Genomic DNA, 26,066 nt, shown 5'->3' on the forward strand with positions numbered 1-26,066 from the left:
AGAGCCAGTGGTGTGGGACCTGTGGTGCCTCTACTCTTAGAAGTAACCATTGATGCCACTTATCCTTTTAGCATCCTTTCCATTGACCCCCCCATGTAAGATCGCACCTTTCCATCTGAAGATGTCAGAAACCATGAAATCAGGCCGAGACAGAAGTACAGTTAAATCACACTTGTTTAATAATAAAAATGTAGTCAAAACATAGCCAAAGTACAGTAACCGGAAAGGGATAGTCAGCCAAGCCAGAAGTCAGGGATCATCGTAGTGGAACAGCAAGCAGGATCTGGAGCCAGAAGGGATGTCACCAAAGCAAGTCTTGAACAGGATTGGAGAAGAACGTTTCTGTTGACCAAGATGAAGGCAGAGAACCTCTGGACTGGACGGCTTAAGTAGGCAGGACTGACAAGCAGGATATCATCAACAGCTGAGTAACTGTGGAGAGATAGGAGCTGGCAATCAGCTCAGAGAAGGAAGGGCTGAGCCCAGCCCTAACAGAAGATCAAGGGGGCCCTTCTCCTGCTGGTAGTCCTTACCAGGGGGTCTTCTGCCACTGATCACCTTTCACACTAATCACATTAATGTGCTAGAAAATAATAGATATAATTTAGGCATGGGTCCCCCAAGCCCCAGGAGTTGCTCCAGGATAAAAGAGCTGAGAAAAACTGTCCTGTGCACTATGCAAAATTAGTATTAAAAAAAGTTTTGTGGGGGCTTTCCTCTCTAAGGGGTCTATTTACAAAACAAATCCCTGTGCAAATGCCTTAACAATCACACAGCCACAAATAAACCTCGTAATGTGTCTATTAAATCGGAGTTCCACCCAAAAATTGAACTTCTGCTTTAAGTACTGGTGACCCCATGCCTAATTTTTTTTTTTTGGGGGGGGGGAGCAGCTACCATGTTTTAACAGGCACCCAGCTCCCACTTCCTGCCCTGGCTCTGCGGCGCCGGAAGGAAGTTTACCTCTCCCCCCTCCCTCCCTGCAATCTTCTGGAACACATCAGAGGTCCCAGAAAATTGCCCGGCCTTTCACAGCCTGCAGTGAAGCCACAGCTTGGCGCCCACAGTTTCAATGCCGGCACCACAGAGAGGAGGGGGAGAGGAGCGAAGGCTTCGAGGTGCCCGAAACGCTGGACCGTGGGACAGGTGAGTGTGTGTTTATTAGAAGTCAGCAGCTACACTTTTTGTAACTGCTGACTTTTAAATGGGTGGAACTCCACTTTAAGTATATTTTCATATGCTCTTCAGCTCCATCTAGTGGCCAAAGTACAGAATTTTTCTAATTGTGGTATTTAAGGTAAATACAGGAGGAGAATGCAGAAATGTGTGTCGGTGCTGCAGTAAAGAGTACAGACGTGTGTTCCGATGCAGCTCTAGAGAATACAGAAATGTGTGTCGGTGCATCAGTGGTGAATGCAGAAATGTGTGTTGGTGCATCAGTGGTGAATGCAGAAATGTGTGTCGGTGCGGCAGTGAAGAGTACAGAAGTGTGTGTCACTGCGGCAGTGAAGAATACAGAAGTGTGTGTCACTGCGGCAGTGAAGAATACAGAAGTGTGTGTCACTGCGGCAGTGAAGAATACAGAAGTGTGTGTCACTGCGGCAGTGAAGAGTACAGAAGTGTGTGTCACTGCGGCAGTGAAGAATACAGAAGTGTGTGTCACTGCGGCAGTGAAGAGTACAGAAGTGTGTGTCACTGCGGCAGTGAAGAGTACAGAAGTGTGTGTCACTGCGGCAGTGAAGAATACAGAAGTGTGTGTCACTGCGGCAGTGAAGAATACAGAAGTGTGTGTCACTGCGGCAGTAAAGAATACAGAAGTGTGTGTCACTGCGGCAGTGAAGAGTACAGAAGTGTGTGTCACTGCGGCAGTGAAGAGTACAGAAGTGTGTGTCACTGCGGCAGTGAAGAGTACAGAAGTGTGTGTCACTGCGGCAGTGAAGAATACAGAAGTGTGTGTCACTGCGGCAATGAAGAGTTGCCAGAAACCATGAAATCAGACCGAGACAGAAGTACAGTTAAATCACACTTGTTTAATGATAAAAGTAAATAGAACAAACGTAGTCAAAACAAAGTCAGTGTTCAGGAACTGGAATGGATAGTTAGGCAAGCCAAACGTCAGGGAGCCGGAGATGAGTGTAGTAAAACAGCAAGCAGGATCTGGAGCCAGAAGGAATGTCAGCCAAGCAATTATTTTAACAGGAATGCAGGAGAGTCTCTGTTATGTTGCAGTAAAGAGTACAGAAGTTTATGCCGGTGCGGCAGGGAGGAGTACAGAAGTGTGTATCAGTGTGGCAGTGAGGAGTACAGAAGTGTGTATCAGTGTGGCAGTGAGGAGTACAGAAGTGTGTACCAGTGTGGCAGTGAGGAGTACAGAAGTGTGTACCAGTGTGGCAGTGAGGAGTACAGAAGTGTGTACCAGTGTGGCAGTGAGGAGTACAGAAGTGTGTACCAGTGTGGCAGTGAGAAGTACAGAACTGTGTACCGGTGCAGCAGCAGTGAAGAGTACAGGAGTGTGTGCCGGTGCAGCGTTGGGAAGTACAGGAGTGTGTGCCGGTGCAGCAGTGGAAAGTACAGGTGTGTGTGTTGGTGCAGCGGTGGGAAGTACAAGAGTGTGTGCCGGTGCAGCATTGGGAAGTACAGGAGTGTGTGCCGGTGCAGCAGTGGAAAGTACAGGTGTGTGTGTTGGTGCAGCGGTGGGAAGTACAAGAGTGTGTGCCGGTGCAGCATTGGGAAGTACAGGAGTGTGTGCCGGTGCAGCGTTGGGAAGTACAGGAGTGTGTGCCGGTGCAGCGTTGGGAAGTACAGGAGTGTGTGCCGGCGCAGCGTTGGGAAGTACAGGAGTGTGTGCCGGTGCACCGGTGGGAAGTACAGGAGTGTGTGCCGGTGCAGCAGTGGAAAGTACAGGTGTGTGTGTTGGTGCAGCGGTGGGAAGTACAAGAGTGTGTGCCGGTGCAGCATTGGGAAGTACAGGAGTGTGTGCCGGTGCAGCGTTGGGAAGTACAGGAGTGTGTGCCGGCGCAGCGTTGGGAAGTACAGGAGTGTGTGCCGGTGCAGCGTTGGGAAGTACAGGAGTGTGTGCCGGCGCAGCGTTGGGAAGTACAGGAGTGTGTGCCGGTGCACCGGTGGGAAGTACAGGAATGTGTGCCAATGCAGAGGTGGGAAGTACAGGAGTGTGTGCCGGTGCAGAGGTGGGAAGTACAGGAGTGTGTGCCGGTGCAGAGGTGAGAAGTACGGTATAGTTTCCTGACTCTAGCGCCAGTACTTTTTTAATCACTGACCCTGAACAATCATGTAGCCAGTGTTAACAGAGGGAAGTGGGAACTCCTCCTTTCTACACTTGTTACGGGTTACCGACTCACAAGTATTAAAGCTGGGGGGGGATAGGAGGGGGGGATATGACAGTCAGACAACTAGGAGGAGACAAGCAATGGCGTTCCACATACTTCTCACATTAGAGGTCTCCTTTAAGGGGCAGATGTGAGGTTGGTGATTGTCATTTCTCACTGATAACACTTGCCACGTGCTTGTTCCAGATCACTAAGTAGTGAATTCAGAGTCAGGCAACTTCATTTTTTGTCTTTTTTTTTTATTGATGGCAGAAGTTTCCACAGCCAATAACCCTGAGATAGAAGTTTCACAACTCAAAAAATCTCACAACAGGCACAGAGACAGTGGGGAGAAGACAGAGGCTCTATCCCTTTCCCAATCCATCCAAAACAAAGTTGGTCGGAGTTCCACTTTAAATATTGTATTTTTTTTAATGTTTGCCATGATATATGTGTACTTATATGTGTACTTACAGTACATACCGCAAGTAGCTGTCTATAGGGGTCTGTTTATGAAGCAGTGAATGTGACTTCCACCAAATATCCAAAAAATGTTGGCTGAATATATATATATATATATATATATATATATATATATATATATATATATATATATATATATATATATATATATATATATATAATGCCCTGTACCGTCTGCTAGCTCTGCCCTCTGCTGCACAGTGATTGTTTTTTTCTTTGTCATTCTTTTAGTTTCCCCCAGGGTGATCAGACTATACATTGCAACTTTGTAGCAAGTCACACAGCACGGGCTGATCTGTGTCAGGCATTTGTGAACACTATAAAGAACTGCGCAGGCACCAAAATTGACATTGCAATTGCATCAACTTCAAAGCGTGTCGTCTCTGAGCCAGCATCTCTGTCCAGGAAGTAGATCGTTAACCCGGAGGATGCCGGAGCTGAGATAACTCTATCCATCTGCAGAGAAAAGCAGGTGAAAACATTGCCAGGAGGGCTGTGATCTCTGTGTGAGGGAAGAAATACCTGGAGCTGTTACACTTCCACATTACTTAGCATGCATGCACTTCAGCTTTTTTTGGATAGAGTGGAGAGGGATTAGAACCCCACGTCAGCTTTTTTTTTTGTTGTTGCTGTCTTTGCCCCCGTTAGTGAGATTTACCCTTTATTGATCCATATTTCATCACTGACAGTGATAGTTTACAGCATCGCAGAGCTTTCATGTGTGTTTAAAAAAGTGCAGCATTCTGCATTCTTCTGCACCACAATGCACTGCAATTGCACATAAACGCATTGCAAACGCACACGAATGCATGTCGGCACACTGCAAATGCTTGTGAACACACAGACGCATGTAAACGCAACTTATCTAAAAAATAAATTCAAATATATAACAAAAGATTTTTGCAAAATGCACCAAAATTGCATGTAAACCCCCATGCAGAAACGCACAGTGAGGGTGGGGAATCTGGTGTAAACGAGCCCTTAAAAAAGTATCTTGAGCCTTTAGTTCTACTTTAATTCCCCCTTTCCCCGCGCTGTGGGCGGCCCTTCATCGCCATCAAATACAATACAGGGCTATTAAGGTAAGACTGTGACCGCTTGCTGCAGCACCGGACCTGCCACACAGATGGAGGGAGCCTTACCGCTCCTAGACCTTAAGTGGTTGTAAACCCTCACATATAGTGAAGTGACTGACTTCAGGTGATACACAGAGATGAGACAAATCCTCCTACATAAGTTGGACCTATTTATCTGCAGTCTTCTCTTCTCCAAATCCATTCAAAATCCAGAACTTATAAAGCTTGTCTGAGCTGTCAAAAAGCAGGAGCTGCAGTTACGCTCTGCAGAGCTCAGTGAGGAGCTAATTGGAGGGAATGAACACCCCCCCCACCCCCCCCCACACACACACACACACACACACACAGGACAGAACTAGGGTTGCCACCTTTTCTTCAAGTCAAACCCGAACAGTTTTGTGGCGCACAGAAATTTCTTTTTTATAGTATAAGCTATACATATATTTTGCTACTAAATAACATTTCTAATCATATGTATATAAGTTAATAACAAAAGTCCTCTTTTACATCAGAGTCCACAGAGTTCCCCTTTTACCTCTGAACTCTGGGGACTCTGACATAAGGGATGCTCTGTGAACCCTGATTTATGGGGGAACACTGAGTACTCTGATGTACAGAGAGGACTCTGCTGTAAGGGGAAACACTGGTGTAAAGGGTAACTCTGATGTAAGGGGTGCTCTGAGAACCCTGATTTGACTTAGTGTACTCTCTCTGAGGAAGGAGAGGGAAGGGGGGAGACTTCATTCAGAGACAGGGATGGATGGTGAGCTCACTCACCCCTTGGCAGTCTGCACCTCTCATTCAGATGGATCTGAGGCTGCTGGACTTCAAATTTCCAGCCTCAACTTTCCTTTTCTGAGGCACAGCGCCGGGGATTGGAGTGTGGGCAGACACAGAGGGGTAGGGATGGGGGGGAAGAGGTGCAGCTCAAGCCCTCTCTCTTCTCCCGTCTGTATGTGTTGGTGGGGGGGTGGAGGGTATGGTTTGTTAGTGGTGGCTTTGGGCAGTGTGAAAGACAGTGTAACAGACACTCTCAGCAGTGAAAACTGCAGCCAGAAACCCTGCTGGGAAACCATAGTCCAGTCTAAATAATGTGTCCGGGTTTCAGGCAGTCTGAAACCTGGACGCATGATTCCAAACCCGAACTGTCCGGGTGAATCCTGGACAGGTGGCAACCCTAGACAGAACTAAGGCTGTCAATCACAGGCTGTGTGCTGGAGCTCCCTCCCCTGTCACCTATAATCTCTTGGTGTCAGGAAAACTGGTCAGAAGTGACTCATGCTGATAGTAGAGGAACGAAGCAGCAGGCAGAAATGATACTTAGTTCTCTGGACTGAGACAAGTGCACACTATAGAGGGATATGCTTTGTTCATATTTCATGTCTGAGGTTTACAATCACTTTAACCAGTAGTTAACCCTTGCAATCTTGGGGGACTCCACTGCAAGTGTACATTTTATCTAATTCCTGGAGATCAGCTCAAACCTACAGTATGTAACACCCTCTGTGAATTGTTGACACTATATAATAAATAAAAAAATATATAGATGTAATACATATTATTATAAAAATAATAGAATAGAATATGTAGAATGTAACATAATATAATATATATAGAATATAATATAACATAAAAAAATAAAAATATATAAAATATAATATAATATGTAAAATATAATAACATACAATATATAGAAAATAATATAATATAAAAATATACAATATATATAATATAATATAATATAACATAACATGTAGAATATAATAATAAAATAATATAATATATAGAATAAAATTTTATATATATATACTATAATATAATATAGTGAATATATGTGAACAAGGCTCATTAGCCAGAACGCGTGAGCCCGTTTGTACTTTTTACTCTTTTTCATGAAATTGTTAAATATAATATATAGAATAAAATGTAATATATACTGTATAATATAATATAATATGTAGAATATAATAATAAATTAATATAATATATAGAATACAATTTAATATATATAATATAATATAACATGTAGAATATAATAATAAAATAATATAATATATAGAATACAATTTAATGTATACATAATAAAATAATATAATATATAGAATAACATTATATATATATATATATATATATATATATATATATATATATATATATATATATATAATATAATATAATATAGTGAATATATGTGAACAAGGCTCATCAGCCGGAACGCATGAGTCCGTTTGTACTTTTTACTCTTTCTCGTGAAATTGTTAAATATAATATATAGAATACAATTTAATATATACTGTATAATATAATATAATATGTAGAATATAATAAAATAATATAATATATAGAATACAATTTAATATATATAATATAATATAATATAACATGTAGAATATAATAATAAAAGAACATAATATATAGAATAACATTTAATATATATATAATATAATATAATTTATTGAATATATGTGAACAAGGCTCATCAGCCGGAACGCGTGAGTCCGTTTGTACTCTTTACTCTTTCTCATGAAATTGTATAATATAATATAATACAATATATAATAAACGCCTGTAATAAAATAATACATTTTGCAACAATGCGTCCCAGAAAACGACACTGACTAGGCACAGCGACGGACCAGATTTTACTACTCCTGGCGAAGAACAATAAAAAAAAAGCAGAATCCACCGAAAGGAGACGCTGACAATTAATCTGAAGTTGTGCGAGCTGCGGCTGCCCCTCGCTGGGAGACGGTAAGTTTTGTCATTAATCCAGCTCAGAGCTGAGCACGAGCTGCACTTTACACATAGTAGACTTCCAACTGTGAGACATACAACGTGAGTGACAGGAGGAGAGAGCTGAGGCTGGGCTCACCGGCTGGAGTGGGCAGATACATAGAGCAGCACTGCACGCTGCCTGCTGGATAAGGAAACAGTCTGTGCTGTGGGTGAAGAAGATGGTTAGAGGAGAAGTTCCTTAGATTTCGAGAGATGGGCTATCACAGAAGAGGCTGTAGCTATTTATGCTGAAGAAGACCCAACACCCCTGGCACCTGAGTCTGTGCCTGCAGCCCTACCACCTTCAATCTTTGCCAGGCTGTGACTATAAAAGATTCTTTTGGATTGTATGACACCTAAAGTGCAAAAAAGATTCTTGATATGAATATAGAAGAGTCTATCCATTCTACATATTGATCTCCATGGCACCTTGGACACTAGGTACCCAAAGATCTTGCACAGAAGACTTTCTGCAGTTGTTTGCGGCACCTACGACCAGGTTAGAAACGATCTGTGCCCAGCTAGGACTACAGAAGACTTGCTAGGGCTGGTACAGTTCTACGGGTACATCTGAATCCGGATGGGACTATAAGAGACACATTTTACTTTGGTGCAACTTGCTACGGCACTGCGGTCTTCAGCTGTAGTCAGATGACCATGACCCTCATGGCACCAGTGACAGTGACTACATCCATTTCTTGAATACTAGAGGCACACCAGAATTGTGCACTGGCACCTGGGGATACATCTGGAACTTGAATGTTACTAAAAGACACATTTTGTGGCTCACCTTTCTATGGCAATGCTGTCTGTAAGCCATAACCAGATGACCAGGCACCACATAACACCAACAACAACAACCTGATCTTGAATACCGAATTTCCACCAGCTTGGCACACTTCTCCCTGGCATCTGTGGGTACATCCTAGTTTTGGATGAGATACATTTTACTTTGGAACATCTTTCTAAGGCACTGCTTTAGTTGTAACCAGGTGACCATGTCCTACATGGTACCACTGACAGTGTTCATGACCTAGTTTTGAATTTTGGAGGTCCACCAGCTTCTCCCTGGTACCCTTGAGTACATACAAATCTTGAATGTGACAACAAGAGACATATTTTACTCTGCCACAACTTTCCACAGCACTGCAGTCTGCATCTTTAAGCAGATGACCGTGTCCTACATACCACCAATGACAGTGGCTACAAACTGATCTTGGGCTCTGGAGGTCCACCAGCTTGGCACAGTGGTCCATGGTGCCTGAGATTGTGACCACATGCAGATGTTTTAAGTTCTCTATCCAGCTGTGAAGATACAAAACACTTTTACGAAAGCATTTTTTTTTTTCATGGCACCACCTGAGGTTGTGGCGACCACAAGATTTTCCCCCAACAACCGAGACCCGTGACATCTCATGTGATGCCAATCCTTTTCTTCCCAAATCAGCACATGCCAGGAAGATGACTTTGTGCCCCGGACTTCTAAAGCGCAGCCAAGACCCAGCGCTGATCATTGAAGGTAACATGGCATGAATGTGTAGGCTGACAAATGTAGGTTATCTGTCTATTTGCCACGCATGGCTGCCCCTTACATAACATCTATACATTAAGTTACATAAAGATGCAAGCTTGGCTCTTTATTCCGGCCGAAGGGGGAAAAGCGTCACAAACAGTTAATGCATAGGTTAACCCCTGAGCTGATAAAGCCCTGCAGCACGTCTTGGGTTCTTACAGCTGAGACATAGTTGCTAATATTTTAAAAGGAATTTCTAAGGGGGGGGGGGGGGGCACTTAGCTGGTGCATTATATGCTTGTCATTTCAATTATGTCTCAGAATACCAAAGATCACTTTACTGCATGGCTGCAAACAGTTAAAAATGACTTCAGGGACCATTAGTTAATTAAGCTAAAAAAAAAAATTTGGATAGCTACAATTTTACCTTCACGTGTTATAATGCACTACATTTAAAAGTAATTTGATTCTAAAATATTTTGACACGTTATCTGCCTTCTCGTTAGAAACATTAGCTTAAAAAAATTCAAGACAATTTGAACAGATAGAAGGAATGGGATTTAACACTACAAAAACAGATTTTTTTTTTTTTAAAGCTCATCAATGTTTTAAAATTAGGAACATACACAAGACCGGGTATTGGCCGGGGTAGATTTCCAAATCCGAAGTTCATCGATGTTTAAAATTAGGAACATTCGTAAGACCAAAAATTGGTGGGGGTAGATCTCCAAATTTGAAGTTCTACCTGGAGATCAGTTAGCTATTTAGTAGCACTTGATTACATTGTCAATGCCAGGGTTTCTCAACCAGGGTTCTGTGGAACCCTAAGGTTCCTCCAGAGGTTGTGAGGGGTTCCTTGAGCAATGAGCAATGTATTCCTCTCAGATAAGTTCCTACTGACACCATTGGCACAGCTTGGATGTTGAATATTATTGTAGCCATATTTGTCATCCTCCTGGTTTACATATTACCATAAGTGTCTTAGGTAAGAATCGGGTAAAGATCAGGTGCATCTTCCAGTTAACAATACACTTCGTCTTTCCTCCTTCTTTATGTCTCCACCAATGTTTAGATCAGGGTTTCTCAAACAGGGCACCATGGAACCCTAGGGTTCCTCCAGGAGTTGCTAGGGGTTTCTTGAGCAATGAGCAATGTATTCCTCTCAGATAAGCTCCCACTGAGACCATTAGTACAGCTTGGATTTTGCATATTATTAGAGCCATAATTGTTATCCTCCTGGTTAACATATTCCCAAATGTCTTGGGTAAGAATTGGATAAATACCAGGCGCATCTACAAGTTAACAGTACACTTTGCCTTTAGCATCTACCTTCCTTATGTGCCCACCAGTGTTTAGATCGGGGTTTCTAAAATAGGGTTCCTCCGGAATTTGCTAGGGGTTCCTTGAGCAAGGAACAATTTCTGCCTCTCTGGTAAGCTTCCACTGACACCTTTGATCTTTTTAGATATCTGTAAGGGGGGGAATTCTTCCCAATGACCACAAGTGTAAGGAGAATTATTGCCACTGACCATCACACTAATGAATCACATGTCTAGATATAGTCATTGTTAGTAGGGGTTCTCAGAGAGTGGAAAGTTATTGCACGGGTTCCTCTTTGTTGAAAGGGTTGAGAATGGCTGGTCTACGCTTGTCCTGGTTTAGAGCTTTCAGGACATCAATGAAATTTGAGGTTGAATTTGAGAAACTATGTTATGTTGCTAAACACAAAGGACAAAAAAAAGTCTGGGACAAATTAAAAAAAAAAGCAAGATCCATATTGGAGGAATGCCCAATGACTTGATAAGAAGGCAGGATCAGTACCTGATCCATAGTCCTACCCCGTTTTTCTGTTCAACCCTAGTCCAGGCTGGCTTTGCTTGCTGTTTGCTGACTTGCACTGCTTTCCAGATTGCCCTTTAATTTTTCATCAAAGTAGGAAACCCTGTTTAAGACCTGCTGAACCCGCTTAACAGCTCTATATAGTCTAGGGAGCTGTGCTCTGGTGCTCAGAGATTTTGGATGTCGCTTGTAATGACAATTGGGAGCAAGAAAATGCGCTTCAAAGTCTGAAAAAAAGCACAGGGGTGAGAAGTAATCCTAGGCAGGCATGTGTGTCTGAATGCTCTGACATGTGAAATAAGGCAATGTCAAAAGTGTGGAGGATAGTTCATTAATCATGATAATGTACATGAAATATTAATGGTGGACATATGTGTGAGCTCCTGTGGCTCTTCTCAATGCACCTTGTAGTTTTGCCTTGAGTGTCGGAACTCAGAACAATACTCTTGTCTTCTTCAGGAGAGCAACGGAGCATCTTGGCAAGCTTGGCATCTGTGAGGACCTCAGGAAGAGGGGATGTTGATACAGGTCCAGCCAACTCAGCTGTCATCCGTCCATCATTCTTCGCACAGTGTGGAGTCCCCCTGTCCCCCTCAACACCTTCTCCCACCTGCATTCATGACTGACAGACCCTTATCTTCTACTGAACAAGACTTGGTCACTCTGACAAATCACACCAACGCTACCAATTGCGGAGAGGAAATTTTGCCCTATGGGGACATCGAAAAGATTGTCATTGGTGTGGTTCTGTCGATCATCACTGTATTCACCATTGCTGGCAATGGTCTGGTCATTATCTCAGTGTGCATTGTGAAGAAGCTGCGACAACCTTCCAATTACCTGGTGGTGTCCTTGGCGGCGGCAGACCTGTCAGTGGCCATCGCGGTAATGCCCTTTGTCATCATCACTGACCTGGTTGGTGGAAAATGGCTCTTTGGGAAAGTGTTCTGCAATGTTTTTATAGCCATGGACGTCATGTGCTGTACAGCATCAATCATGACCTTGTGCGTCATCAGTGTGGACAGGTAAGAGATGGGGGGCATCAAATGTAGGGTTGGCTGGTCTTTTTGAAGTATGTGTAAGGTTTGTAGGTTACATTGTTTAAAATATCCTGAGAAAACCATTAGTCTAGGGCAGTGCTGAAATATTTGTTTAGTGGGAACCAAAGAGGACAATATGCCTTTTTTGTTACCTCATCTTTAGGATTAAAGTCCAGTTGAAGTTTCATTTTAAATCAGCTGAACATATTTCAGGTATATTCATATTTTACAGTTCTTTAGAAAGCAGCCACAGCCTTAGTAGAAAAGTCTGTCCCCTGCCAGCATGCTGCCAAGAAGGACCATTGCTCTTTGTGTGGAAAAAATTGCTTCTCTGCAGAGGTCCAATGTTCCCTCTACTAAGTCAGATATCTAGTTCTGCAATCAGCAAAGCTCACATCCTTGTTGATTGGAGAGCTTTAGCTCTGACTCAGCAAAGGGCATGTTGAACCTCTGCAGAGAGACCGCGGCTTCCTTACAAAGAACAAGCCTCCTCACTGCAGCATGATGGCAGAGGACAGGCTTTTCTACTCAGATTGGGACTCATTTCTATAGAAAATTATTTTTAAGACTTTCATGTGACAGCCTTATGGAGATGAAATATATTTTGCTTTTTTTTAACTGTTTAAACGGTTCAGTTGAACTTTAATGTGTGTTTGAGACCCCAGAAAAAGTGCTTTCTAACAGAAAATAATATATTTTGAATATTCTTGGAGCCAAATGTGTCATTCTCCTGGTTTACATATTACCATAAGTCTTGGGTAAAGATCAGTTGTGTGCACCAGTTACCTGTATACTATGCATTTAGCATCTACCTTTTCTTTATGTGCCCATCAATGTCTAGATGACTTCAGGTCTCATGAGCAAGATTGACATGTCGATAGTTGGAAATGTTTGCAACTACTAGAACCAGGGGGTGAGACTGAGGAATAAAATAGAGGCAGTAGTGGTACCAAAAGGGGAGGACTGTGCCAGGGGCCAAGGGGGTATTTGCCCCCAGGCCAGTGCAAACAATATACAGTATGTTGGGCTTGTCCATGTCATTTTCACAGAGCAGTAGTTATCTTGTTGGCTCAAAGTAATTCTAAGTTTTCAATTCATCCTTTGCAATCCGTTTTTTGGCATATATCATGATAAACCATGTCCTTCTTTCAGCATGCCCAACCATCACAGCAGCATTGGTACATTTTTTTTTTAGCCCTCAGGAAACTCCCTCCCATGAAAGGGCCACTTGGTCGTGATTGCCGACCAGTCCAAAAGTTACCTGTTCTTCTTAGGGTACCAGTGAAATAGACAAGGCAAATTGGATGTCATTGTTTCCAACTGAAACATCTAAGATCTCTGATAGGCAAAAGATTAATGAATAGGTTTTACTTAAGTAGTAAGAATTGAACTTGGTTAACATGCATGTCTGGCTACTTAGATGAACACATAACAGCTAATGGTATAAAATGTTTGCGTGACGAGCAGGCGGATGAACATCCTATACCTGGACACTACAATCTCTCTTGTTTGGAGTCCCTAGGGCTTTCGTTCTACTGTGTTTTAAGAAATACAACCTCTTTTTTGGGTACAGCACTAATAGCAAACAGTTCTAGACCTAGACACATGATAAATGCTAACACACCACCAGGATATAGCACAGTATTCATCTCAGCTTAAGTGACTACCTAAAGTAGCTGTGGTTTATAAATGGGAAAGGTTAAATTAAATAAGACTTTCAATCATTCTACTATGTTTTAAGAAGAAAAAACTATTTTTTGGGGTCCACCAATAATGGCAAACAGTTTAGACCTAGACAGATGATAAAATGGTATTCAAACCTCAACATTCAAAAGCTAAAGCACCTTAGATCTGCAGTCCCGTAAGTTGGTCATCTACTTAACGGTCTTCTCCTTATAGATCCACCACACAGCACCAGGATTTAGCACAGTCTTCTTCTCAGCTTATGTGACAAATGGCTGTGGTTTGTAAATAGGAAAGGTCCATTCCCTGATCCTGCCACTTATAATTACTAAGTCATTATGATGCCTGGAAGACCTCATTATCATTTCCTGCTTGACCACTGATGGCCAATAATGCATGTTAAAAGCATGCAGACTGTACATATACACACATGTCGTAATATATGTTAAAAATTACAATTTTTGTACGTGCATAGAGGTAAAAGGCCTTGTTATTTAGATGGTGAATCCCATATGGACATCTTTGCCTATCTACGTTAATAATGTCCACTACTTCAAAAGGATGACTTAAACAAAAAAGTGACAAAAAAAAAATGCAACAAATATAAAGAAAGTCATATTAAAAAAAATTCTGAGCTGCCTCTTTTAAACATGCAGCTTTTAAGTGATTTGCTACTTTCTTTATACTACTAGTCATGCTATAAATAACGTACCTTCCATGTGTTCCCCTTTCGCCTCGATGTGTGTCCATACTGCCCATGACGAGTGCTTGGGCCTCGCCAGCCATGGTGATTGGCTTCTCAGGCACAGGGCAATGCATTGTGGGTAGGCAGAAAGAGTGCCACGAAAGCACCAGAATTTCTTGGACAGCCCAATGACAAAGTGATTGGTGGGGGGAGGCTCAGAAGGTGAATTCACACAGCTTAGCCCCTTCCCACCAGCTGTACAATGATAACTGTGAAAGCTAATCACAAAGATCACATGATCAGGAGTCCGCCTACGGACCTCCCATGCTTACATCTCTTTAAAGGGCCAGCTCTGATTGGCAGAAAGGTGTTGGAGAAACATGGAAGAATGCTATTGTTGGATTTCAGTACTTTAGAATAAAATACTGGAACAAACCTTCTGTAAACAAATATCAAGTGAGTGTTATCATTTATATCTTGTTCCGGGCCAGCGGCTCAGTAAGCATTGTGGCCAAAGCATCAGCATGATAGTCAGGCAAGTTGCACCCTTTAAAGGAGCAGTCAGCAATGGCAGAGTACAATGTGCTCTTAAGCCAGAACACTTTGAACGTGTTATTTTGCTCAGTATAGTATAGGTTCACTTTAACCCAGAGGGCCCATATGGACAGGTTTAGTCCATTTATGGATCCACGTCCACAGTACATGAGAGACATCTTGGACCATACAATAATAAATAGTGTTGATATAACTTTGAAATGTATTCTTGGTCACCATATTTAGGGTGTAGGATGAAACCTGGTCCCATCCCTCAACTCCCCACCCCCCAAACCACCCCTCTCAACTTCATTGATTTGCAATGTGCTTCTCAATGGAGCACCCCTTGGCTCCACTCGTACAGCTACATCATTCATTCACAGATACGTTTTAAATCCTCCAATGGAAAGACTACAAGTCAAGTCTTATCTCCTAGACTCCCACCATGGCAGAGGGAGTCCCAGGCCTCAATGGAGTAAAAGTGTAGTCCATTGATTACTTCCTCCAGCCCCATAACAGAAGGTCTGTACTTCCAAATGGATCTGGGGCTGGGATGCAAACAATGGAGGAGCCTGTGCATTGCACCTACCATATACTGATTGTGGTTGCAATGTGGGTGCATTGATTTCTTTATTGCAAATGGTGGACTATGCCATTAATATTTATTTATCTGAAGTTTTATACTTACAGATGCAAAGGAAGAGAGGTTACCTGATCCTCCCTGATATTTTTATCTTGCTCCACACTGGCCCATGGGAGGATTCAGGTAGAGCAAGCACATTGCTGCAGTAGCAGCTACTCAACAGTGATTGACAGTTAGAAGACATCATCTGTCTAGACTGATACACAGCATATCTATCTAAATTAATACTAAGTTTTACCTAAATGTGAAAAGTAAAAGTCAGTAAACCAGAGGCTACATGTTTTTCACCCACATCACATTGCACAGCAAGAGCCACAATTTCCTCTTCCGTACACATACTGCTCGTGTAAGAGTTGATATTACAACACTAATTATGACTTAATACAATAAGGAAATTAGCATGTCAGTTCTACATACTTGTGTGCTGTGGAAATGTACTGTAAGTTACCACCCTGTATTGCAATGCACCTACTCTATGTATGGTGCATCTCAGTGTCGTTTGTTGTGAATGGTACCTCCAATGAATTGTACAGTAGAGCACAATGCATTTCAGCGCACTACAACACATGTCTACTTCACCTCTGGAAGATTTACCCCTTCATTACTCTGTCAGTTATTTTAACTGACAATTGCTCTGTTGTGCGATACTGTGCCCAAATAAAATGTATAAGTCCCTTTTTCCCACAAATAGAGCTTTCTTTTGGTGGTATTTGATCACCTCTGCGGTTTTTATTTTTGAGATATAAACAAAAAACAACCGACAATTAAAAAAAAAAATCTATATTTTTTTACTTTCTTTTATAAAACATATTCAATAAAAAAAATTCAAATATCAAATTTCCTGTTCAGCAGATAGTTTGCTTGGGCATCATACATCCAGGACAAACTATCTGCTGAACATCAAATCCTCCAAAGAGATATGTAACATTGCCAAAGTATCAACTGCATATTCATGTGTACAATGGATCTTGGCCTAAATATGGCCACGTGTGTTTTTAACAAGGCTATGTCTATTTAGAGTTTTGTAATAAAAAGTCTTTTTATATATATATATATATATATAAATGGCTATGCATTTTTGGTTGCCTTCAAAATCCCACATGAGAGGGTCTTTTTCCCAATTAAAGTTATAGTGTCTACAAAACATGGGATAGATTTATGGAATTTTTATGTATTTATTTATTTTTAATAGTAATGCCAGTGATCAACAACTTACAGCAGGACTGTGATACTGCGGTGGACAAATCGGACTCCTAACTGACATTTTTGATACTTTTTGGGGACCAATGACACTAATACAGTGATCAGTGCTAAAGAATGTGCACTGTCATTGTAATAATGATGCTGGCTGGGAAGGGGTTAACATTTAGGGGCAATCAAAGGCAGTAGCGGCCCGTGATGCAGGGCGCAGGGGCACCGCCCCCTATCCATGTGTCCTGCCTCCTAATCTACATGCGGGAGCGCTGGATGTCCCTCTGTCCCTCATTCCTCCTGATTTGTCCCTCATTTTGGTCTGATCTATATATTGTATATAAAATTCACTTTTTGTCTATCAAGAAGTGTTTTCCAGCGCTAAACCTTTTCATCTGATTTCTAAATTGCTGCATTTGTAAATTCCAAAAGCCAAAGGAATATTAGTGGTAAAAAAGCATTTGTGGGTTTAACCAATCTTGTTTTTTTTGTACAATTCTACTTTAAGGGGGCGTGGCAAAATTGTGTGTCCTATGCCTGTATACTTTTTCTGATAGGTGTCCCTCATTCCCATCTCAAAAAGTTAGGAGGTATGGATATACCATGCATTGTGGTGCGATGCATTTTCAAAAAGGGTCATGTACATTTGTCTTGTGCTGCATTGGCAGCAAATTCATAACAATTTGACTGCCTACCATCAGGGCCGCTGTTAGAAATCATGGGCCCCCATACAGCCTACCTGACGGGGCCCCCTTGACCCCGTCCACAACCCACCCTGGCTCCGCCCACAACCCGCCACTCGTTTCGCCCCTGGGGGGGTGTCTGGAGGCAGGAGCTGGAACATGTAACAGTTACAGCGCCCCACCAATCATAACTGCATCTGAATGGGAGAGATGTCAGTGTTTTGACATCTGTGCCCATTCAGTTTGTGTCTTCATACACCACTGACTTGTGTCCATTTACATCAGGCTACCTCTGATCTGTCACATTTAGGTCTGGAAAAATAGAAAAGGATATTCTTTTCCAATTTTTTTTCCCCACCTGAATGGACACGGAGGAAGGTGGATCTAAAGGCACACAAGTCAGTTCATACCTGTAAACCTACATGGAGCTTTCAATCAGGTCTGCATGAAAAAAGACCTAATTGCAAAGCTTGGGTGAAAGGTTATCAAAGGGGAGTGGTTTGGGGGTGGTAAAAATGCAGCTTGGCTGTGTGTTTTTACTGTCCCTTCCCCCCATCACATGTGTAAAAGTAGCATCTCACTGTGTGGTGCTGACTTTGTTATGGCTGTGCTGAGTTATAGTCTGTAACACACAGTACAGCCATATATCAGGAAAGTTAGCACCACAAAGCCATGTTACATTGACAGAGCCATACAGCACCTACTGTGCCCTGATCATCATAATGATAATGACCATGAGCACACAGAGTCTGGGGACTGCACATTCTACAATAGTGTGACCTGTCAGTGTGTGTGTATGTGCAGGGGACTGCTTGCCTGTGCACCACTGCCGTTGTCCAGATTACTCCTGCTGCTCTGTCTGTCTCAGCCGCCTCAGTGATAAGTCCCTCAAGCTGCAGAACTTACTGAATGAAGGGAGCCGTATAACAGTAATATCCATTTGCCGGAGAGGCATACAGTGAGCAGGGAGAACTTTAGTTTGTGCAGGTATACTGAGAGCAGCATGCGACACGGAATTGTATCCCTGCACCCGAAAATGGAAAAAAAGTCCCTCCTCTGCTTTCACCTCCTGGGCCCCTCTGGTAACCTGATGGGGCCCAGGAAATGAATATATATTCCTTATATACCTTGGTAATCAAGTGGGTGCGGGTTAATATTGTTATTTAGCTTTTTTTTTTTTTAGCTAGAAGTTAAAAGCTGCTCGGGCCCTCCCTGCTGGCCGGGCCCGGTACAACAGGGCTGGTTGTACTGCCCTATCAGCGGCCCTGCCTACCATAATGCATGACAGTGCTCATCACCTAGTGTGCATTAATGCACCGCATTGGGACACTGAGAAACAATACTATGTTCACACAGAGAGAGCAACACAATGGCTGCAGTTCCTGCACCCTAGGTATGTTTCATTGTAGCCAGGAGGTGCACTCTGCAGTAACTTTCATCCAAATGAAACTGACTCTATGGAAGTTGTTTGCACCACATAAGACACACCAGCAGTGACCGACACCCTCTGATGCCCAGGGGGTATGTAATAGGCTGGGCATCCGCAAATAGTAAATGCACCTGCTGCAATGCCCTCCAATGAAATTCCAGAGACACACAGTGTACAGGAGAAGGGTAGAAAATTACAGACCAACACATGTTATTCCAAGCACCAGTACCAGTACTGGAGTTCCTCCTAAATGTGGATCACTAAAATGTCTAATCTTTAATGATAATATAATTTCAAAAGTAAAGTTTTTATTTGCAGCTTTTGTTATATAATATCTGGTTTGGCTACCATGAAGGTCCTTGTTCCAGCTAGGGTACTATTACCATGTCTGTTCCAGTCAGCAGGGAATCCATGATCCTCTGCTGAGTCGGGGCCAAGCAATATGGAGGTCACTTTTGTGACACCTACTGTATGGGTGCTCAGTTTTGTCCTCCCGCTTTACATTCCCATATTAGGTTTATGGGCATGCAGATGTCATGTGACATGTGCCTATTTACATCCAACTACCTCAGATCCATGACTGGGGTATGGCTGATGCGCCCCCACTTGCTAACCCCAACCCATAACCTTTTACCCACTTTAAAATACCTAAAGAAATAACACTCCACACCTTCTGGATTAAATTGCCCGTATGGCCCCTTTATTAACAACCATAACAAAATTACTATAAAAATAAATTAAAATTTTAAATAAATAAATATATATATATATATATATATATATATATATATATATATATATATATATATATATATAAACTATATAGACTCCTATGTCCAAGGTTCATGAAGGAAGGTTTGCTATCACATCGGCTGTACCACCACCACCTCGGCGTCCTGGCCCCTAGCCGCGATCCCACCAGCTCAGGGACAAACTATTGCCACCTTGTTGCCCAAGGCAGCCCAATGACCGATAGCCCATTGTTTCCAGATAGGGAAGGTACCCATACCGAGAGAGGCCCAACCCATTCCACACCATATATTGTACACCTTCCACCATTCCGACCTTCACGAACCAGAGACACCTCCATCCATCATCCATCAACCTAAAACAATAAAGCATAACATTAAACAAACCACACAGTTTAATTACAGGGAGGGAGGGAAAGAAATACAGTGGTGTGAAAAAGTGTTTGCCCCCTTCCTCATTTCCTGTTCCTTTGCATGTTTGTCACACTTAAGTGTTTCGGAACATCAAACCAATTTAAACAATAGTCAAGGATAACACAAGTAAACACAAAATGCAATTTGTAAATGAAGGTGTTTATTATTAAAGGTGAAAAAAAATCCAAACCATCATGGCCCTGTGTGAAAAAGTGATTGCCCCCCTTGTTAAAACATACTATAACTGTGGTTGTCCACACCTGAGTTCAATTTCTCTAGCCACACCCAGGCCTGATTATTGCCACACCTGTTCACAATCAAGGCATCACTTAAATAGGAGCTGCTTGACACAGTAAGGTCCACCAGAAGATCCTTAAAAGCTACACATCATGCCGAGACCCAAAGAAATTCAGGAACAATTGAGAAAGAAAGTAATTGAGATCTATCAGTCTGGAAAGGGTTATAAAGCCATTTCCCCACGCTTTGGGAATCCAGCGAACCACAGTGAGAGCCATTATTCACAAATGGCGAAGACATGGAACAGTGGTGAACCTTCCCAGGAGTGGCCGGCCGCCCAAAATTACCCCAAGAGCGCAGTGACGACTCATCCAAGAGGTCACAAAAGACCCCACAACAACGTCCAAGGAACTGCAGGCCTCACTTGCCTCAGTTAAGGTCAGCGTTCATGCCTCCACCATCAGGAAAAGACTGGGCAAAAATGGCCTGCATGGCAGAGTTCCAAGGAGAAAACCACTGCTGAGCAAAAAGAACATCAAAGCTCGTCTCAATTTCTCCACAACACATCTTGATGATCCCCAAGACTTTTTGGACAACATTCTGTGGACCGATGAGACAAAAGTGGAACTCTTTGGAAGGTGTGTGTCCAAGTATATCTGGCGTAGAAGGAACGCTGCATTTCATAAAAAGAACATTATACCAACAGTAAAATATGGTGGTGGTAGTGTGATGGTCTGGGGCTGTTTTGCTGCTTCAGGACCTGGAAGACTTGCCGTGATAAAAGGAACTATGAATTCTGCTGTCTACCAAGAGATCCTGAAGGAGAATGTCCGACCATCTGTTCGTGTACTCAAGCTGAAACGAACTTGGGTTCTGCAGCAGGACAATGATCCTAAACACACCAGCAAGTCCACCACCGAATGGCTGAAGAAAAACAAAATGAAGACTTTGGAGTGGCCTAGCCAAAGTCCTGACCTGAATCCTATTGAGATGTTGTGGTATGACCTTAAAAAGGCCGTTCATGCTCGAAAACCCTCTAATGTAACTGAATTAGGACAATTCTGCAAAGATGAGTGGGCCAAAATTCCTCCAGGACGCTGTAAAAGCCTCATTGCACGTTATCGCAAACGCTTGGTTGCAGTTGTTGCTGCTAAGGGTGGCCCAACCAGTTATTAGGTTTAGGGGGCAATCACTTTTTCACACAGGGCCATGATGGTTTGGATTTTTTTTCACCTTTAATAATAAACACCTTCATTTACAAATTGCATTTTGTGTTTACTTGTGTTGTCCTTGACTATTGTTTAAATTGGTTTGATGTTCCGAAACACTTAAGTGTGACAAACATGCAAAGGAACAGGAAATGAGGAAGGGGGCAAACACTTTTTCACACCACTGTACATTTCACTGTGATTTTGCTTCTTCTCCTGCTGCCCCCTTAATGAGCTAACCCCTGCCCCCCGGGAACGATCAGTATCCTGGCCACACCTCCTGGCCCTGCTATTGCCCAATGACAATACACACACTCCCATGACCTGCACATTTTTTGCAGGAACTAACCTGTGCAACCTACCCAGCTACCCCCAGTCATGGGGTTAATTGAAAACGAAATTTGTAAAGAAAGCGGAAGTGGAGGCTGGTGCTCTAATTTTGGGTTTTGGAGGGGGGCGGCAAACTAAGCACCCGACCCGCCCTCCTCGTTCTTATGGGTGACCGGTAAACCCCCCCATTGCTCGGTTGGTCGATCAGTCATTCAGTCAAACCCCAAACGGCCCCCCCGTCGCTCGGTCAAACCCAACAGCCCCCCCCGTCACTCAGTTGATCGTCCATCCATCCATCAGCCCCGCACTTACCCTATCCAGGCCATGGGCAGCTCTTCCCCCTGCATCTCCTTCTCAGTCGCCTCCCTCCCTGCTCCCAGCCAATAAGCTCGCTTCTCCTCTCGGCCAATCAGGTCTTAAGATCCGCTTCCTGATTGGTTTGGAGTAGAAGCAGAAAGACAATAGTGATTATCAAATCGCTATTGTCACACAAGTGGGTAGGTTTTTTAACCCAATTAGAGCCTCTGGCTCTGATCACGTGCTTAAAAAAAAAAAACCCACTGGAACCATTGTGTTCGGTGCCCTGCATGGATGATTGTTGATTGAGGATAATGGAATGATAGTGCTGGACCCGTAGGTTTATTATACTGTTAATGTTATCTTAAGGTGTTAATGCTATTGTAAATGATCTGGTTCCTGGGCAGGTGGCTTCTACACCCCAGAGGATCTCCACCGTCTCCTTGGCTTGTAGTGTAATGTAAGAAGAGTTGAAACTTAAGTGCCACGTCACTGCTAAGAGGTGTAGATCAAACTTTGTTCCATTAGAGGTCAAGAGTATATATCAATAAATATCCAATGCCTTTTGGGGGTCTACGTGCCCCCTTTATCAGAGCTATAAAGAACATAAGAAGATTATCATGTCAATCTTACATCAATAAAATAGAGTTAGTTTACTAAAGGCAAATAGACTGTGCACTTTGCAAGTACAGTCATTCCAGAGCTTAGTAAACAAGCAGAAGCTCTGCTGACTTTCATCGTGTAATCATGTGCAAACAAAAATCCTTTTTTTTTTATATTTTCCTTGCACGTGATTCGGTAGTCTTTGCAAAGTGAAGCTTTACCTCATTTACTAAGCTCTGTAGCACCTGTTCTTGTAGAGTGCAACTGCAGTTTAGTAAATCCACCCCAATGTCCCCTCTACGTGGTCATACAGTAATTAAAACCAAACAGTCAATAGTAATGGTGCCACTCTCATTACTATTGACTGTTTGGTTTTAATTATGACCCTGTGGAGGGGACATTGTATTGATGTCAGATTGACATGGTAATCTTCTTATGTTCTAGCCCTGATGAAGCTTGCATGTACAGTGCCTTGAAAAAGTATTCATACCTACCTTTTCCTCATTCTGTCATGTTATAACCAAAAACATAAATGCTTTTTTTGGGGATTTTATATGATAGACCAACATAAAGTTGCAAATAATTGTGAAGTGGAAAGAAAATGATAAATGTTTTTGAACATTTTTTACAAATAAATCTGTGAAAAGTGTGGAGGTCATTTGTATTCAGTCCCCCGAGTCAATACTTTGTAGAACCCCCTTTCACTGCAATTACAGCTGCAAGTCTTTTGGGGATGTCTCTACCAGCTTTGACCATCTACAGAGGGACATTTTTGCTTATTCTTCTTTGCAAAATAGCTCGAGCTCTGTCAGATTGGATGGAGAACGTCTGTGAACAGCAATTTTCACGTTTTGACACAGATTCTCAATTGGATTCAGGTCTGGACTTTGACTGGGCCATTCTAACACATGAATATGCTTTGATGTAAACCATTCCATTGTAGCTCTGGCCATGGGCGTCCGCAGAACTTTTTTCGGGGGGGGGGGCATCATTTTAGGGTCACCCATGCACCACCCCTTTTCGACAATGTCATTATCACATTATCATGGTCAGAGACTACAGACGTAGTACAGTCCCTAGGATAAGTTATCCCCATGTCCCATGATGCTCTCCTCTCCTAGTCTACTTTGATTGGCCCTCAGTTATGACCAATAGGGAAGGAACGGAGCCCGCACCCTGATAGCAACTGTGCTGAATTTAAGATCCGGTCCCTGATTCCAAGGGGGGGGGCACTTGACCCCCCTTACCCCTACCTGCGGACACCCATGGCTCTGGCTGTATGTTTAGGGTCATTGCCCTGCTGGAAAGTGAACCTCCGCCCCAGTCTCAAGTCTTTTGCTGACTCTAACGGGTTTTCTTCTAAGATTTTCCTAGTATTTGGCTCCATCCATCTTCCCATCAACTCTGACTAGCATCCATGTCACTGCTGAAGAAAAGCATCCCCACAACATGATGCTGCCAACACCATGTTTCACGGTGGGGATGGGGTGTTCAGGGTGATGTACAGTGTACGTTTTCCACCACATAGTTTTGCTTTTAGGCCAAAACATTTGGTCTCCTCTTACCAGAACACCTTCTTCCACATGTTTGCTGTTTCCCCACATGGCTTCTCGCAAACAGCAAATAGGACTTCTTATGGCTTTCTTTCAACAATAGCCTTTTTGCCACTTTTCCATAAAGACCAGGTTTGTGGAGAGCACGACTAACAGTTGTCCTGTGGACAGATTCTCCCACCTGAGCTGTGGATCTCTGCAGCTCCTCCAGAGTTACTATGGGCCTCTTGGTAACTTGCCTGGCCTGTCAATTTAGATGGACAGCCATGTCTTGGTAGGTTTGCAGCTTTGCCATACTCTTTCCATTTTCGGGTGATGGATTGAGCAGTGCTTTGTGAGATGTTCAAAGCTTGGTAAGTTTTTTTTTAAAACCTAACCCTGCTTTAAACTGCTCTACAACTTTATCCCTGACCTGTCTGGTGTGTTCCTTGGCCTTTAGGATTCTGTTTGTTCACTAAGGTTCTCTAACAGACCTCTGAGGGCTTCACAGAACAGCAGTACTTATACTGAGATTAAATTATACACAGGTCGACTCTATTTACTAATTAGGTGACTTCTGAAGGCAATTGGTTCCACTAGATTTTAGTTAGGGGGTATCAGAGTAAAGGGGGCTGAATACAAATGTGTGTCACACTTTTCAGATTTCCTTTATGTAAAACATTTTAAAAAACATTTATCATTTTCCTTCCACTTCACAATTATGTGCTACTTTGTGTTGGTCTGTACACCTGACCTTTAATAGAATCTTTGGTTTATTAGTAAACAGTCACAAAAGGTGGGGAGCAGGCTGGGACTTGTAGTTCGTAAAGGTCTGATATTTACTTCAATCAGCTGGACTTCAATCCCCATCTAATTCCTGGCAGTTCGTCTTATAAAACATGAGCGCTGACTGTTTATTAATTGCTCATGAGTTATTTATAGGAGCTGATAGGATCAGACAGGCAGATCTGGGTTCTCCTGTCATTCATGCCACATCTGCCTCGGCAGGTACAGCACAGTTATTGCTATGTAAGGTTTGCCTGCGGAGGCAAATTGATCTCAGGAGACCATTGGGTTAGATATTGTGTGAATTCCTGGTGACATGGATGATAAAGTGAAGTTGTTATAAAAGAGTGTTTAGGAGAGAGAGGAGAAAAAAGAAAAAGAGAAGAGAGAGAGCAGGAGCGAGAGACAGAATAGAATAGAGAGAGAGAAGGGGGAGAGAGAAGCAAGAGAGAGAGATAGAGAGAAAAAATAGAGTGAGAAGGGGGAGAGAGAGAGGAGAGAGAGATAGGATAGAGAGAGAGCAGGCAATATAATAGAGCGAGAAGGGGGAGAGAGAGAGAGAGATAGAGGAGAGAGACAAGAGACAGAGAGAGGAGAGAGAGAGAGAATAGAGAGAGCGGGCGATAGAATAGAAAGAGAAGAGGAGATAGAGAGAGGAAGGAGTGATAAGAAAGATAGAGAGATGAGAGAGAGGAGAGAGAGAGAGAAAAAAGAGAGAGCGGGCAATAGAATAGAGAGAGAAGAGGAGATATAGAGAGGAAAGAGTGATAAGAGAGATAGAGAGATAAAGAGACAGAGCAAGAGAAAATAGAGAGAGAGAGGAAAGAGAGGCGAGAGAGGGGAGAGAAAAGAAAGAGCGAGAAAAGGTGTGGAAATAGAGCAAAAGGAATAGAGACGGATGTGTAAAGGTAAGAAAAATAGATAGGGAGATAGAGAGAGAAGGGGATAGAGATAGAGTGAGAAGGAGGAGAGAAAAGGAAAAGGAAAGGAAACAGAGATGGAGAGAAGGA

The 26,066-nt window shown here is 42.7% G+C and overlaps 1 protein-coding gene across 1 annotated transcript in view; it reads left to right on the plus strand.

Annotated features, from left to right (window-relative positions):
• Window positions 1-7,684: 7,684 nt before the first annotated feature.
• The window catches only part of LOC143975577 (5-hydroxytryptamine receptor 7), a 113,823-nt gene continuing 95,441 nt past the window's right edge, over window positions 7,685-26,066 (plus strand). Inside the window, exons 1-2 of the mRNA XM_077478041.1 lie at window positions 7,685-9,179; window positions 11,472-12,037. Coding sequence (XP_077334167.1) covers window positions 11,529-12,037 — 509 coding nt within the window. The 5' untranslated portion in view covers window positions 7,685-9,179; window positions 11,472-11,528. The remainder of the gene's footprint in view (window positions 9,180-11,471; window positions 12,038-26,066) is intronic.

This window comes from Lithobates pipiens, unplaced genomic scaffold (genome assembly GCF_037356315.1).
Source record: "Lithobates pipiens isolate NorthernLeopardFrog02 unplaced genomic scaffold, aLitPip1_a1.2 Scaffold_13, whole genome shotgun sequence".
Taxonomy (NCBI): Eukaryota; Metazoa; Chordata; class Amphibia; order Anura; family Ranidae; genus Lithobates; species Lithobates pipiens.